The sequence below is a fragment of the Typopeltis vanoorti genome, chromosome 26, assembly GCF_054136105.1.
Source record: "Typopeltis vanoorti isolate ZY-2024b chromosome 26, IOZ_Tvanoo_1.0, whole genome shotgun sequence".
Lineage (NCBI taxonomy): Eukaryota > Metazoa > Arthropoda > Arachnida > Uropygi > Thelyphonidae > Typopeltis > Typopeltis vanoorti.
The window spans coordinates 3,787,995-3,805,802 of record NC_143574.1 but is presented as its reverse complement, the minus strand read 5'-3'; the positions used below and the strand labels follow the sequence as shown (position 1 = coordinate 3,805,802).

At 36.9% G+C, this 17,808-nt stretch overlaps 1 protein-coding gene across 1 annotated transcript in view; it reads right to left on the bottom strand.

The window, feature by feature from the left end:
- Window positions 1-17,808, bottom strand: part of Vav (Vav guanine nucleotide exchange factor) — a 339,372-nt gene that overhangs the window by 255,146 nt on the left and 66,418 nt on the right. The window contains exon 2 of the mRNA XM_090414835.1: window positions 15,542-15,658. Coding sequence (XP_090270961.1) covers window positions 15,542-15,658 — 117 coding nt within the window. The remainder of the gene's footprint in view (window positions 1-15,541; window positions 15,659-17,808) is intronic.

Genomic DNA, 17,808 nt, shown 5'->3' with positions numbered 1-17,808 from the left:
TCTGCTTCTGAAGGAAATTATCAAACTTTCATGCAATTCTAGAAAACATTCAATATTTATCATGCTATTAAAAATATTATTGTGATTTGGAACAAAGTGACCTCAAAGTGAACAAAGTGTAATTTGTAAGATTTTTCATGTAGTACTATCATATCCCCTTGAGGGTATATATATATATCAGGAATTTGATGATGAACTGTTTCACAAGCCATTTCTGCTTCTGAAGGAAATTATCAAACTTTCATGCAATTCTAGAAAACATTCAATATTTATCATGCTATTAAAAATATTATTGTGATTTGGAACAAAGTGACCTCAATGTGAACAAAGTGGCATCTGGAAAAAGACATTAAAATGGTTTGTGCACGATTTTAAAAATTTGTAATAGTGGACCTAGCAAACAATCTGAATGTCGGAATGATGATGACTTCAACTCAGAAATTGTCCCTGAAGAGTTGACCAACGAAAAATTAGTCGAACTGGAGGAACAACCTGTTGCAGAAGAGGAAAAATGAGAAAAGGAAGAGGGGAAAAGAGAAACAAGAAGAGGTAGTTAAACAACTCACAGCGAAGGGTCTTGTAGAAATGTTCTCTGAAGTTAGCGATGTTCTCAAAATGGCTGAAAACGTGGAAATGTTGAACACTATTTATTAGTAGAAACTAAAGTAAATGATGAGTTTGCTTGCTATAAACAAATCTATGATGAAAAGATGAAGAGGAATAAGCAAAGCACATTGGACATTTTCATCAAAAAACAAAGGTTACACCAGAAGACCCACAGCCTGACTGATCATTCATATAGGAAAGATAATGAAGATGTGATTGTGGAGGGAGATTTCAGTGATTATTCTCCTATTTTATAGTGGCAGTAAAAAAAGTTTTAAAGTTTTATAATAAGGTTTAAAAATTAAATTGACAGTATACTTTTTACGGTTAAGTCCCTTACCCCTATAACTCTGTTGATTTAATGTATCGACTTACGTCCTGCTGGATGGAATGGAACCCGGACATAAGTCGGACATCGAGGGATGACTGTATTGCATAATTAGGTTTACATTATTACCTGTTTCTGTCAATAATTTTCTTCCAAACTAATCTGTTATTTGTAAGATTTCCAATACTGTCAGATCTTGCATCAGTTTTCTAACACAAGACTATTGCATCAATAAATTTAGATCTTGATCTTCTTCCTGCACATCTGGCATTCAAAACTTGTTTTGCTAACCTATTGTTTCTAATTCAATTTAAGAGAGCACACCTCTGCTCTCTCACACTCTTGAAAGCTAACAATGTCAAGCTGCTTCCTTAATGTCTTCATTTTTCATATGACTTAAATGCCATCTACTCACTACCCTGATTTTCCATTGGACTCAAATATCTATGGCCTCTACTCTTTGATTTATTTACAACTAAACTTATTTCAATAAGTTAAACAGCTTTGATTAACAGTTTAACATTTCATAAGTTTCCTTATAAAGACATTCCATTCATTAACACTATCTTATATTCAATAACTAAATTGCTCTGAACAGTCCTACGTTCAATAAGTTAGACTGTTTAGAACACAATCTTATACAGCAAGTATAGTATTGCAGCTAATTCCAGATTGGAGTAGAGCACTACTCTACTCCAAACATCTGGAATTTGAACTACTGACCAGGCCTTCTGAATTATGCAGTATAGCCTCTGTAAAACTGATATTTCCATATTTCAGCAATATCTACTCCATATTTCAAGAAAGTTATATTTTAAATCTGGAAAAATGCAAGCTGGCATGCTATTAAAAATAAAGGAAATGGAAGACTCATTAAACAACTTGATTTTTAATGGTAAAAATTTTGCCAAAGTGTCAACGGCATCTTCAGCACAGAAATGGAAGGAAACCAAGAGAAGGAAAGGCCATAAAAAATAAAATGAAGGGATGATCTACAAAGCTTTTACGTGAGATGGTGGACATTTGCTAAAGTTCTTTCTGTCTTTAGAAATGCCCACCATCTTGCCAACTAAAGAAAAAGGTAACAAAACAATCAATAAATTCCTATATGTTTAAAAAACACAAATACATAATGAAATAAATTAGGATAGTTAGCAGATTAAAAAAGTACTACCTCCCATAAAGGAGATAAATATAGACCATCAAGATCTATTAATTTTGGACAATGAAGTAACACTTCACAAGTTTCCTTATAAAGATATTCATTCCATTCCACAAGATATCTGCTCTTATGTAGGATTTTAGTCTTATTCCAGAAGATCCTGTAACTCATGCTTTGTCTTCAATTATTTCTTTAAGCATCATAAAAGTGTCGACTGCTGCCATTTTGCTATATTCTACAATATCTTATTTTTGCTCATATACTATATTTTGCTCACGCCAGTTAGACTATGTATTGAGCGTGAGGCTATAAGATTCTAAACTGAAGACAAAGGCGATATTGTTATTATTGTCTGTTGATTGGATTTTAACAGTATACATGCGAACACAGATTGATAAGAAAAGAACTATTTATTAATTTAAATGCTATAGTATAGATGCGAATACAGATTGATAAGAAAATAACTATTTATTAACTTAAACGCTTATCTATCTTATCAATCTGTGTTCGCATCTATACTGTTAAAATCCAATCAACATGTGTGACAAACACATAAGCCTTTCCACACGATTGTTATTATTCTCTGCTAAAGTTAATTTTAATTTAGTCGTGGCTTGATCTTAATCACTTAATCTAAGATTGATAGTGAACTTTTCATTTTTGGGAATAGTGCATTAACATAATCAGTCCAATGTGTTGTTCACATACCATTTAATTAAATTAAGAATTCCTATTACACTGTTCGATTCACATTAGCACATTTATACAATTGGATCACAATTAATAGTTACTTACAAATGTTTCTAAATTAGGTTTCGTTCTCCTACATTTCTACTCTTAAAACCTAAATACAATTTAATACATCCTACTAATTATTCTTATACAATTTGAATGTAAAGCACACCTTGAGTGAGCTTAACTCAATATTGGCTAATGCTACCTCATACAGTATCCTTCTTACTCTTATAACATTAACCTACATAATCTTATTGTAATTATTTAAGTCATCACAAATGACTACGAACAGAGACACACTTGATGTGAATTTGTTCAGGATGGTCTCATATTGAGTAATAAAATTCATCTACCACCTAATGATATTCACCTACATCCATGTGAAAAATTTAATTCAAATCCACAGGTTATTGGATAGAGAGTGGAGATGCTATCCACTCTACAAATCAGGATGACAGATTGCTATAAAATGAGAATAAAAGCCAAAGAATATATATATATAAAAGAAAAGGTTCACTGAAATCTTTACTGCACATTTATTAAAAACAGTCCTACATTCTTTCAACACATGTACAGATAATAAAAGTTTAGAAAACTTTCTTCCTGGTGTGCTAAGCTTGTTCACAGTTGCATAATAGTAGCCAGATGTTTGTGTAAGTGTACACTTGTAAATGCATGCAAACATTTTCAAGTAGATTATGTATATTATTTCTGGGAAAACTCCCATGTTACTCCTCTTAATAAACTATTATAATTACGGCTATTTTGCCTGCTTCAGTTTAGGAGTGGCCCTGTTTAAATGTCATTGGCTATTTACTCACGGATTCTTAGGGCATTGTAGATGTAAGTTTACCAAAATGTATATGTAGCATAAGGAAGAGAAATTTACACATACCTTTTTCTGGGGTTTGCGGCTTTTCTTCTTTATGCGATGTCCGAAAACTATTGAGTGTGTGGAGGGGGGGTAGGAAATTTGGGAAAAATAAATTAGAAAAACCCGGGTTTTTTTCCCGTAATATACATATAAACATATATATTATATTACTACATTATATAGAATGATTATTTATATACAGGGGAAGGGGAAAGGGGGTTGATGGGTGTGGTCCGTTTCGACTATTCTCGGTTGTCATCTGAACACATTGGGAAAGTGGATGCTATGTCAGGTCGGGTAGGTGCTTCTGTTTTTGAAGTGTTTGTGTTATCGCCTATTGGTCGGGGTTGTGACCTCAATTTTATGTTGTGAAGCTTCCAAACCTCGGAGATTATGTAGGGCCTGTGTACGTTGATAGAGTTTGCGTCACATTTTATGGCTATTGTTTCCGATATTCTTAGCATTGTTTCATTGTCTTGTCTGTCTACTATGATGGCCTTGTCGATCTGCGGGGTATGTTTTTGTTCAAGGGCGTGAACAACTATTTCCATTTTTCCTGTGCTTTGTATTCGATTTTTCTTTTTGATGTTACGTTTTTTAGTGTTTAGATGTCCTGGAATAGGGATGTTACAATCACGGTAGTGTTCTTGTATTCTTGCCCATAAAGACCTGATGGTGGAACCTGTGTAGGTAATATCACAGTCTTTTTGGCAGGGAAATTTATAGACTACATTGTGATGTTCAAATATTTCTTTCTGTGTGTGAGGTTTGATGGATTTTAGGAGATTTGCCAGTTTTTGGTTTGTGGTGAATACCAATTTGTAGTCAGTATGTTTGAAGATGTATTTATAAGCTTTGTATGTGTTTAGGGTGTATGGTAGTTTGATAATTTTTTGTGTTGGGAAGTTCGTTTTGGTACTTGGGTTGTTTTGGTGGTTTTTTTTGCCGTCTTGTTTGCGTAGTTAATCAGTTGTGCAGGATAGTTGCGATTTATGAAGATCTGTGTTAGTTTTTTTATTTCTGCGTTTAGATTATTTTGATAAGATGACAGATTTTTTTAACAGAATATGGATGGTATGAGTGAAAATGGAGGTAGTTTCCGATATGTGAGGGTTTGTGGTATATTTTCGTGGCTATTTTGTTGTGTGTTCTGGTTTATGTCAAGTTTAAGAAATTGATGGATTTGTTCTGTTTGGTTTCTGTGGTGAATTTTAGTCTGTTGCTGTAACCATTTAGGGATGTTTTTAAGGTGGTGATGTGTGTGGGATTACACAATGCACAGAATATCATTCACGTATCTGCCATAAAAGGTGATGCCGGGGGGGCAGTAGGAGTGATTCTATATGTGCTAGGAATAATTCCGCTAGTTGTCTACTGATGTTTTGGCCCATGGGGAGTCCGAAGATTTGAATGTACATGTTGTTGAACTTGAAGAAGTTTGCCGAGATTATTAGTTTTATTTAAGTTAATAATGTCAATGGGCATTAGATTAGTACGAGAGTGTAGGGTGTGGTCTTCTGTGAGTAGTGTGTGTGTACGATGTCTAAAGTTCTGGAGACGTCGACGTTAGTGTATAAAGAGGCCGCATCCAATGCGGCATCACACCAAATTCGCCACGGTACGCGGCAACAAAAAAATTTGCTACCGAGCATCCCGTGCCCTCATAAAAGAAGCCATAAACAACAGGTTTAAAAAGAAACAACAAGCACATTCATACATTCACAAAACAAAAAACAGATTGAAAAAGCTACTAACCACAAACAAATGGGCAGTCTTTTGGGATAATACCCAATCTCACATCAACGACTACACGCTATTATTAGAAGATCGACATGCAAAGAAATGGTACGCACTAACAAACACCCAATACAACAATCGCGTTGCTTCCAACCCTTTGGATTTTTCCGCCTTAGAACCAACAAAAAACAATTCCATCATCAATCTATCGCACCACAACCTCACGCCCAACGAAATCACCATCCTGAGCAAAGGATTAAATTTTGGTGTATCCCCTAAGTACATACAAAATAGAGACATCATTACCGAAATGCAAGCGAAATTAGAATATGACTCTAACAAAGAAACAATATTAAACAAAATTAACAACATCATAAACAGTAAAATAATAATTAAACCAAACATCAACCCCAACTTACAAAAAGCCCTTTTATCCCTAAAGAGGAACCCGAACATTATTATCAATAAAGCTGACAAAGGACGACACTGTAGTCATTACAAACCAAACCGATTACCACAACAAAATAACAGCCATCTTAACCGACCAACACACCTACTGAAAAATACAAATTGACCCCACCACTGACCTCATAAAACAAATCAACAGTACCCTTCACATCCTAAAAAATGAAAATAAAATAGACAAAACCACACTGAAAAACACAACCCCCCCACACACACACCACACGCACCCCTTGTATGTTCGGACAAATAAAAACCCACAAAGATGGGTACCTGATGAGACCAATAGTCTCCTACAAAAATACCACCACAGCCCCTTTATCAAATTTCGTAGCGAAACTTCTCAAACCATTAATTACAACGTCTAAGTTCATGATAAAAAAACACAGACGACCTTTTCGAAAAAATAAAAAACCTAACCCTATCCCAAGATGACATCCTCACTTCTTTGGATGTGGCCTCTTTATACACTAACGTCGACGTCCCCAGAACTTTAGACATCGTACACACACACTACTCACAGAAGACCACACCCTACACTCTCGTACTAATCTAACGCCCATTGACATTATTAACTTAAATAAAACTAATAATCTCGGCAAACTTCTTCAAGTTCAACAACAACATGTACATTCAAATCTTCGGACTCCCCATGGGCCAAAACATCAGTGGACAACTAGCGGAATTATTCCTAGCACATACAGAATCACTCCTACTCCACCCTTCCCTTCCCCCCGATATCACCTTTTATGGCAGATATGTGGACGATATTCTGTGCATTGGTAATCCCACACACATCACCACCTTAAAAACATCCCTAAACGGTTACAGCAAACAGACTAAAATTCACCACAGAAACCGAACAGAACAAATCCATCAATTTCTTAAACTTGACATTAACCAGAACACACAACAAAATAGCCACGAAAATATACCACAAACCCTCGCATATCGAAAACTACCTCCATTTTCACTCATACCATCCATATTCTGTTAAAAAATCTGTCATCTTATCACAATTCATAAATGCCTACAAATTTTCAACCAATCAGAATAATCTAAACGCAGAAATAAAAAAATTAACACAGATCTTCATAAATCGCAACTATCCTACACAACTGATTAACTACACAAACAAGACGGCAAAAAAACGCCAAAACAACCCAAGTACCGAAACGAACTTCCCAACACAAAAAATTATCAAACTACCATACACCCAAAACATATACAAAGCTTATGAATACATCTTCAAACATACTGACTACAAATTGGTATTCACCACAAACCAAAAACTGGCAAATCTAATAAAATCCACCAAACCTCACACACAGAAAGAAATATTTGAACATCACAATGTAGTCTATAAATTTCCCTGCCAAAAAGACTGTGATATTACCTACACAGGTTCCACCATCAGGTCTTTATGGGCAAGACTACAAGAACACTAGCGTGATTATAACATCCCTATTCCAGAACATCTAAACACTAAAAAACTTAACATCAAAAAGAAAAATCGAATACAAAGCACAGGAAAAATGGAAATAGCTGTTCACGCCCTTGAACAAAAACATACCCCGCAGATCGACAAGGCCATCATAGTAGACAGACAAGACAATGAAACAATGCTAAGAATATCGGAAACAATAGCCATAAAATGTGACGCGAACTCTATCAACGTACAATGTGACGCGAACTCTATCGACAGGCCCTACATAATCTCCGAGGTTTGGAAGCTTCACAACATAAAATTGAGGTCACAACCACGACCAACAGGCGATAACACAAACAATTCAAAAATGGAAGCACCTACCCGACCTGACATAGCATCCACTTTCCCAATGTGTTCAGATGACGACCGAGAATAGTCGAAACGGACCACACCCCCATCAACCCCCTTTCCCCTTCCCCCTATATAAATAATCAACCCTTTCACCTTTCCCCCACCCTATATAATATAGTAATATAATATATATGTTTATATATATATTACGGAAAAAAACCCGGGTTTTTCTAATTTATTTCTCCCAAATTGCCTACCCCCCCCCTCCACACACTCAATAGTTTTCGGACATCGCATAAAGAAGAAAAGCCGCAAACCCCAGAAAAAGGTATGTGTAAATTTCTCTTCCTTATGCTACATATATGTTTTGGTAAACTTACATCTACAATGCCCTAAGAATCCGTGAGTAAATAGCCAATGACATTTAGACAGGGGCACTCCTAAACTGAAGCAGGCAAAATAGCCTTAATTATAATAATAATTTCCAAGTAGTTTATTTTTTCTTTTTCTTTTGGGCTTGTGGAAGCTAACAAAAAAATTAAATGACAGTGAGCTCATAAAAAAAAAAAAAAAAAATGCTGTCCTTAAAGCTAACCCAGTGTTAGCTTTAACGAGAACTTTTAAGCAGAACTTTTCCTTCTGCATTTTGGCAGAAAGAAAAGTTCTGCACTTAAACAACATTACAATATTACGTCAGCCATAAGTCACAATACAAAAAAGGAAATAAAAAATAAAGCGTAGTGCAGGGTCGCCAAAGTTATTTGCCCGTCGACCCCTTCAAGAGTTTGACTTTTTATCGACCCCCTATATTTTACTATTATGTAATTATAATAGGACAAGCAAAAAAAAAGATGCTTATGTGAGTTTTTAGATTGTTAATTTTATAGTTACAGTGTTTATTGTATGTATAATATAGTACATATTATTATATTACTATTACTACTACTATCACTAGTAATATCACTGGTATTACTAGTGATATTAATAAACTACTGGTATTAATATCACTGCTTTTACTACCAGCACTGCTCAACTCTTCAACATAGAGAAGTTTAGTTCGTGAATGAATAACGATTGAATTATAATATGTATGCTGATGAATTTTAGAACATTAACGCTCACTTGTATGTCGATGCTCAAAAATGAGACTGAGATCGAATACTTTAAGTATCAGTAAATAAGAACCACGCACGTGTTGCAATCTCGCTCCCACTGCGCCGGCCAGCAAGAACCACCAACATCTGTTTATTTTTAAATACGTCATTTTGGCCTACTTGATTGGCCTCAGTAACTATTTTCATGACCTTACTCCATCTTACAGGTCCTATTCATGGACCTGTAAGATGGAGGTACTGATCCCACGATTCACTCTTAATTGCGTTGTCATTACCTCCATGTCTTTTGTCATGGAGGTAATCCAAGGTTACCGAATTAAATATTACCCATACACTGATGTCTTATATTTTTCTGTCGACCCCCCAATCAACCCCTGAGCCCAAATCGACCCCCAACAATGTCATATCGACCCCTTTGGCAATCACTGGTCTAGTGTTTTGCTGGTGCTAATTTTGCAGAACTGCTTTACAATAGCCATGACCATACCACTGAAGCAGGAAGAAAGTGCTGAATATTCAAACAGATATTCAAGACTATCCACAAAAAAGTGCTAGTTAGTTGTATCCATAACTTATACACGATGATTATTACTTATACTAGTGTCTCTATAAACAGATAGCAATATGCATAGCATAATAAGTAAAACTAGAATTTAAAAAAATAATTATTATTATTATTCAGGCCTCAATGAAGTCAAGAGACACATCGCGGGAGGTCCTTCTTAGGAAACACAAAGTCTATCATGCCACTCGAACTCACTGACCACTCTTGCTATCACCACTCACTCAGGCAATGCATTCCACGGTTCAACCACCCTCCATGCAAAGAAACTACTCCTCACCCTCTTGCTCACAGATTCCTTTCATAACTTCCAGGGATGGCCCTTTGTCATCACTCATTCTTGCTGTTCCACCAAGCAAAAGAACTCCCCAATGTCAACCCTGTAACTGCCTCTCAAGTTTAAGTCTCGTTCATTTCACCTCTCCTTCTATTCACCAAACTCTGCAGTCCACATTCCCTCAGCCGATCCTTATAATTGATATTATACAGTCTTGAAACCATCTTTGTTATCTGCCTCTGTGCCCTTTCCACAGTTAATTTATCCCCTTCAAATTTTGGGGACCAAATTTGAGAACAATAGTACAAGTGTGGTCTGATCAGGGTCTTATACAACAGAATGATAATTCTTATCTCTGCAGGTCAGCATCCTTCTCAGTATTGTAGCAACCCTCTGGGTTACCTTCACCACCTTTGTAATATGTTTCCTGAATTTCAGTTTTCTATCAATCATCTTCCCCCCCCCCCCGGTCTCTTGTCTCTCCTACTTCCTCCAGTACAGCTCCTCTAATCAAGTATGCAGCCACCCATCAATGAATCCAAAACTTCAAGACTTAACATTTCGCTGTATTAAACTGACAACCCCATTCATTTGCCCATCTGTCTAGTTTATTCAAATCCTCTTGCAGGGCTGCCACATCTGCACTATTAGTGATAACCCTTCCCAGCTTCACATCATCCGCAAACAACTGAATATCCACTTGCAATCCATTGACATAAAGGTTGAACAATACAGGTCCCAGTTACGGAGCCCTGTGGAACCCCTCGTAACATTCTGCTTCCTTGATATTGCCCCACCATACACCACTCTCTGATACCTATCAGACAGCCAATCCTGAATCCAGTTGACTAACTTGACATCAAAACCCATGTGCTGCAATTTAAATATCAGCTTATTGTGTGGCACCCTGTCAAATGCTTTTGCAAAATCCAAAAAAATGTCAGTATATGCCTCTCCCTCATCAACTGCTCTTGTCACTTTATTATAAAAGGCAATCATATTACTAAGCAAGAGCACCCCTTAACAAATCATTGTTGATTCTCACAGATAACGTTACCCTCGTCTGCCCAATGCTGTATATAGTCCCTCACTAATTTCTCCAAGACCTTAACAATTACTGATGACACAAACTAGCCTATAATTAGACACTTCCAGTCTGCTACACCCTTATGCAACAGCACTATCTTACCTTCCTTCCATTTTTTGGGTACCTTTCCAAAGCAAGACTTTTATTGAAGAGCCAGGTCAATGGAGCTGTCAGTTCTTTAGCACATTATCTCAAAACCCGTTGTGAAATACCATCCAGTCCCACAGCTTTACTGACATCTAGAATACTCAGTATTTGGAACACTCTCTCCTCTTGCACCTCTAAACTCTGAACCTGCCCTATCCCTCGAGTATTAAAACCTTCTTCTCCAGGATGAAATACTCCAATAAAGTGTTCATTGAACAACTTCACTGTGTCCTCTGCATCAGTCACTCTATTCCCATTTTTATCCTGCAATGTCATTCTTCCACAATCATTTCTCCTCCTACTGGCCACATAGTTAAAAAATTCCCTACAATTTTCTTTGGATCTTAGTGCCAATCTCTTCTCATATTCCAGTTTTGCCTTCCTCACCATACTAGTCACTCTCCTGGCCTGTGTCTTATATTCTTTGTGCATCTACTCTCCACCCCTCTCCTTATATCTCTTCCATAATCTTTTTTCACCTGCAGTTCCTGTTTGCCATTCACTTTACACCAAATTGTGTCCTCTTCATCACTCGTGGAATACAGCTTACTATTACTGCTATTCATCTCCTTTATTTCTGATACTTCTGGCATTAGTATAAAGCATAGAGATGTCACTGCTTCTATACCTATCACTATCCCCTCTACATCCCACTGAACTCAGTGTTAGCTGATGTCATCCCCTTTCCCCCAAGCACCCATTCCCACAAGAGGCCATCTCTGCTACCATCCACCATGGGAATTCTAGTTTCCCTGTAATGACACAATGACTCATTCAGAAAACAGCAATTTCTCCAGATGCCTTCATCCTTGCTCAAATATTCCTTCAAAATTTCCCAAGCACTAATGATATCCTGGCATTCAAATTCTGCCCTCCATGGAACTGCTCAAGTTGATATCTAAGACTATTATAATCACCTGCCTTATAATTTCACATACGTTCCCTTTTCTTTGATACTCCTGCATGTCTATTCATCTTCCAAGTCAAAATCACATGGTCACTCTCTCCAACTGGTGCGAGAGATGTCATCTCAGTTATTATCAACTCTTCTCATGCTATGACCAAATCCTCTAGAACCTCTTGTTCTCTCTATTACATGTTGCCTAAGACATTTGTCCCTCAAGAATTCTAGAAATTCCATCCCCTTATTACTACATGCATTTTCCTCTTCCCAGCTTATACTGCTGTAGTTAAAATCTTTAATAACAATCATTCTTCTTGCATTTGCCAAGCTCAACTGCCTAAACATCTCCTGCTCTTCACCCTCTGTGCTCCTTGGCTTGTAGCAGCACCCCACTATATATCCTGTCTTTCCCACCTCACAACATATGCTTTCAAAACCATTAGTGTCACTGCCTTCCAAAGCCTCCACTCTTAGAGGACATAAGTCATCAATTATCATAAGCAGTACTCCACCACCCCGTTTTCCCTTCCTATCCTGCCGAAGAATGCTGTACCCTGCTACTTCTATTCCTGTTATTATATCATTTTCCGTCAACCACGTCTCAGAGATCCCAATAATCTTTGGCCAGGCTGATGCTATCAATGCCAACAATTCATCTCCTTTATTTCTGATATTTTTGGCATTAGTATAAAGCATAGAGATATCACTGCTTCTATACCTATCACTATCCCCTCTAAACCACACTGGACTCAGTTAGCTGATGTCGTCCCCCTTCCTCCAAGCACCCATTCCCACAAGAGGCCATCCCTGCTACCATCCACCATGGGAATTCTAGTTTCTCTGTATTGACACACCGATTCATTCAGAAAACAGCAATCTCTCCAGATGCCTTACATTCAATTGTAAACGAGAGACCATTTACATTTGAATGTAAGCGGTCTCTCGTAAACAGTTCCATTCTATCCTCAAATGCCCTCCAAGCATCCACATATTCCAATCCTCTCTTCTGACACATTCTGGCTATTATGCTATTCAGTATTACTGCTCTTCTGCTCAGCTCGTCACTATCATACCTGGGCAACACACACACACTCTTTTCTCTGTGTTTTCTATTGTACAACCTCAAGCAAAAATCTCATATCTCTTGCCGCCTGATTTACATTGCCTCTCAAGTCATTCGTGCCCACCATCACAATCATTTCGTCCATCCTTCCACCCCTCTTAACTGCCATAGCCACACTTTCTATCGTCCCTCCAAACAAACACTCCTCTGGTATCCTATCTTGCACACCACGAATCATTGAGTCTCCATACATCACACCTCTTACCACTCTGTTCCTTGAATGCTCACCTGCAATCCCTCACTCTCTCTCCTTTAACCCTTTCTCTCTGTTTTCCCCTACTTACCTACTGTCCTGGCATCACTCTATTCCTGGTTCCAGCACTCCCTTGCATTCTTCTCATTTCCTCTCTCTGACTGTTTCTATTCTCTACTCTTCTATCATTCCCATACCGCTTTCTCATTCTCTCTCTTCTATTGCTTCTATTCTCTCCTCTCCTCTTCTATCATTCCCATACCTCTCTCTCTCATTCCCTCTCTTCTACTGCTCCTATTCTCTATTCTTCTATCATTCCCATACCCCCCCTCTCATTCCCTCTCTACTACTGTTTCTATTCTCAACTCTTCTATCATCCCTTCTCTCCTACTGTTTCTATTCTCTACTCTTCTATCATTCCCATACCTCTCTCTCATTCCCTCTCTCCTACTGATTCTATTCTCTCCTCTTCTATCATTGCCATAACTCTCTCTCTCACTCCTACTCTCATTTGCCTTATCTCATCTTTCATACTTCTCATCTCATTCTCGAGATATTCCACCTCCTCTTTCAGCTCATCTATGTCTCTCTGCAAGTTAGTCACTCTTACTCTCCATTCATTCTCCCAATCAAGACCATCTCCGAACACTTCACAGACATTCAAGCCTTCCACACTCCCGACTCTTATTTTTTCATTCATATTTTTCTCATCATTCTCTCCTATCACACTACTCGTCTCCCGACATTCATTTCCCGTCACTGGCGTAACTAGGTTGTTTATCGAAATATCTAATTCATTAAAATTCCTCCCATTGCCTACATTTTGCACATATACGCACTCCCTCCCCCCCTCTCACCTGCCACATATCCAACTCACAGAACACATACATACCGCAAGCACTGAATGCCACAAAATCCTTTATGTTACGCAAATAGAGTCCTTATACAGTAGAGGACTTGGTGACATGCCATTTGGAGCTGCAGCTGCCATCATTCATTACTGCCGAGAAACTAGTAAACTAAACACTAACTATATAAATCCTAAATAAATACTATATTATATATATAAACGCTAAATATATATATAAATATAAACACTATTTTAACTATACTAAATAGCGCAAACTTATCTTCTCTTCCACCGCAGATGCGTCTGACTTTGACCTTGCCTTCTCGGTAACCCAAAATAACACAATATATAACAATGAAACTCCAAAAGCAGCACCACTAGAGAACACTTGTGTTACTGGGGGGGGGAGAATAATAGTAATAAATATTATTTCCAATATTTAGTTAAACTGGCATAAACAGAACACATTACACTAAAATACGGATGTGTATATGGATACCAGGATAAGATAGAGAAGAAGGAACTCACAGTCCTAATAGAGACTGCCTAATCCGCATAGTTATACATTTTCGGTTGCTAGGATAAAGGTCGGAGAATAAAACTTCTTCCATAACTGTGGTAACTTCATGCATCCAAATTCATTGAAGGGCGTGTATTTCTGAATTCACTGAAGAAGCCAATTAATGCAAAAAAAAGATTTTCGTATTTATATTTGCTTCTATGAAGAAAGATGACTCCCCCCCCCCAGTGAATTCTGTAATGAGTGCTTCATGCCATACTAGATGTAATCCTTGTGTTCTACAATTCTCATTTTTGACTGCCCTATCAACTCTGAACATAATAAGCAGGTCTACAACTGAAAAGGTACCTAGTAAACCCCAGAAAATCTAAGGATCAGAGAATCCTTAGAAAGCACATATAAATGACAATTTTAAATGTAATCTACAAGATGCTAAAATAACTTGTACTTCTTTAAGGCTTTACCCCCCACCTCCCTTTTTTCCCTAGAGGTTCTCTGGAAATGACCATGGACTTTCTGTAGGCCACAGATGGAAGAAGATGGTATGCTATGATTTTGGTGGGTATTGTAGCTAAGTTGTTGGATAATCAGTTAGCTCAGTAGTGGTTGATAACTTTTGTCCTACTCACTGCAGTTTTTAATAATGCTATACTGTTATGAGGTATGGTGGTAAAACCATTGATGCATGTACATACTTATAGATGTAGATTTTCTATAGGCTGAATGTTAATGATGGAGTCCGTTGTTAGTATCTACAAAAGTCAGGCTATTATTGTTTTCTTAATACTGTTATTCATACCTAACATCTCTGCTCTCAAACAAACAAACAAACAAACTGAGGGTTCAAATTTCATACTGGCATGGATGTTTTGTGCAAGTTTTCATGTGATAGATTTTTGTCATTCAGTATTAGACTGCCACCCTATTTACTGCAGGCTTGAAAAAATTTAAAGTTTGTCTAGAAACCGAACTATAAAACATATATAAACCTATTAGAACAAATACTAATTATAAAAACTGATTCAAACATAAATACAAGTGCCATGGTTCAAAGATATATAGAATACTATTATACTCACCCTTCCAAAATCTGTGTAATCAAATAGCATATGTGGCTCAAACAGATCTGTTGGTTTCAGATCAAACACATTTTGGCATGTTTGAAGAAAAGTTCGGATGTTCTTCAAGCACAGGAACTAAAAAAAGAAACACGATTTCACTATACTGTAATAAAATGTTATTACCTAATGCAGTAATAAGATGTAATAAGAATAATAAAATAATTTGTGAGGAAAAAAAAAAAAGATGTGATAACTATTATTTTCAGGAAATTACAACATCTACTGAATATTAATTATAATAACTTTAATTAAGTCCTCTAATATTTTGGCTCAAACTGCCATCATCAGGGATCACAGCAGAACAATGATATGTGCACCCAGACACTAACACATTAACGAGGCAACCAACGTTGGGCAGTCTTGGCAGTTTCGCTGAAGAATCTGAGGATGAGTGCTTCCTAAATTTGGGACCGTTTCATGCACTCAAATTTGTTGAGGTTTGGAAACTTTCTCAGGACCCAGGAAGATTCCACGAATAGCCTCTCATATTTGTATCTAACACGGTGGAGTAAAGTGGCCTTCTTCCAGCTTATCCTGTGGTGGATGCCCAAAGCATGATCAGCAAGTCCAGAGTGGCCATGATGGTGGAACCGGATGTAGTCCATGTGTTCAGAAATTCTGACCATAGACTACATCCGGTATTGGCCGTCCTGCCTGTTTGGCCAGACATTTTATTATTTTATTCTTTGGTAGAGCAGATAAGTAAACTTTGTAAACTTTTCATGTAGAGGCATACCTCAGTCATATCAGACATTAGGTTCTAGACCACTGTCATATAGCAAATCACTGCCTTTTATTTATTTATTTTCACTTGTAGATGCATGTAATGGATGACTACTTAAGTAGTCATATGTGCATAAACGAAATAAAGCATTAATTTATGTCAGTTATACAAATAAAATATTAACAGTAATTTTTGAAAACGTGTTATTGTTATCATTATTATTACATGATACACTATTCTACTTTGCCAAATACATCCATCCTCTCCACTGCTACTTAATTCTCCAACTATGATATTACTACAATCAACGGCATCTATCGCCTGTCATCACCACCAACAGTTTTTTGTCTGTAAATTGTGTGTTCTGAAGGCCAATTTTTCTGTACACAAGATGAAAAACCAGAGTTACCAGCAGAAAAAACCCTGCTATCACCATATGAGATCAGCTAACTCACTTTCAACTGAAAAAGCCCATATAAGAATTCCCCACTTCACAACAAGAATCAAACCCAGGTCTTTTCCAATCGAAGGGTACATTGTTACACTATTCTTCCAATTGCACCATGGTGGCTACAATTCTGAATAGAATTCTGGTTAATCGTAGTATTAACGTGTAGCATTTTTCATTTTATCTTGGTAAAGTGAAAAGTGCTACACGCTAATACTACAATTATCTGTAGACACAACAATTTTATTGCCAAAATGGAAAAATCTTTAATAGTATAGATTGATGACCAAACTGGTGGGCATGTTATTCCTTTAACCCTAACTATTCATTTATCACTAAATTAGTGAAAAATGATTAAATTTTTATGCCATCATCACCAAATTTAATCATTTTAATTTTAGTATCTAATATAATAGGTTTTTAATTGTAATCTATTTTAATTATAAAGTTGTTTTGGATAACATGTGGCATACTTGGGTAGTAAAATGTGTTCTTTTTGATACAAGATTATCACAACAAGCATGCATCAAAACACCACAACCTCAATCTCTCAATATAATGGAACAGTGCATGATGCACTCCTCTCTAAGATCAATGTAATACTGACAAGTTAACATTACTGCTTTCTGTTTACACTTCAGTTCATACTGTAACTGGAACACTATTTTACTTCCCCAAAAAAAGAGTTTACTCCTGTATGAGATTCCTATTGGTCGGTTCCTCTGAAAAACATCTTAAATGCCTTTCAACAAAAGCTTCTGATTCCTGAAGTAAAAACACTTCCTTTTCCACTAGCAATACCTCTTACAACTAATGAAAGTTGTATTTTCATTAGTTGTTCATCATTGGCAGACAACTTTAAGGTTTAATGTTTCCTCAGCAAAGGGAGAGGGTGATTGGGAGAGAGAAATGTGTTTTCTGGTACAATTCACTGCAACAGTTTGGAGGAAATTAACCAATTCTTGACAAGATTTCTCACAGTGAGTCAAGGGAGACCATAGATCACCCACATCAGCTGTCGTACCTTCTTAAACTCATTCACACTGGATGCAT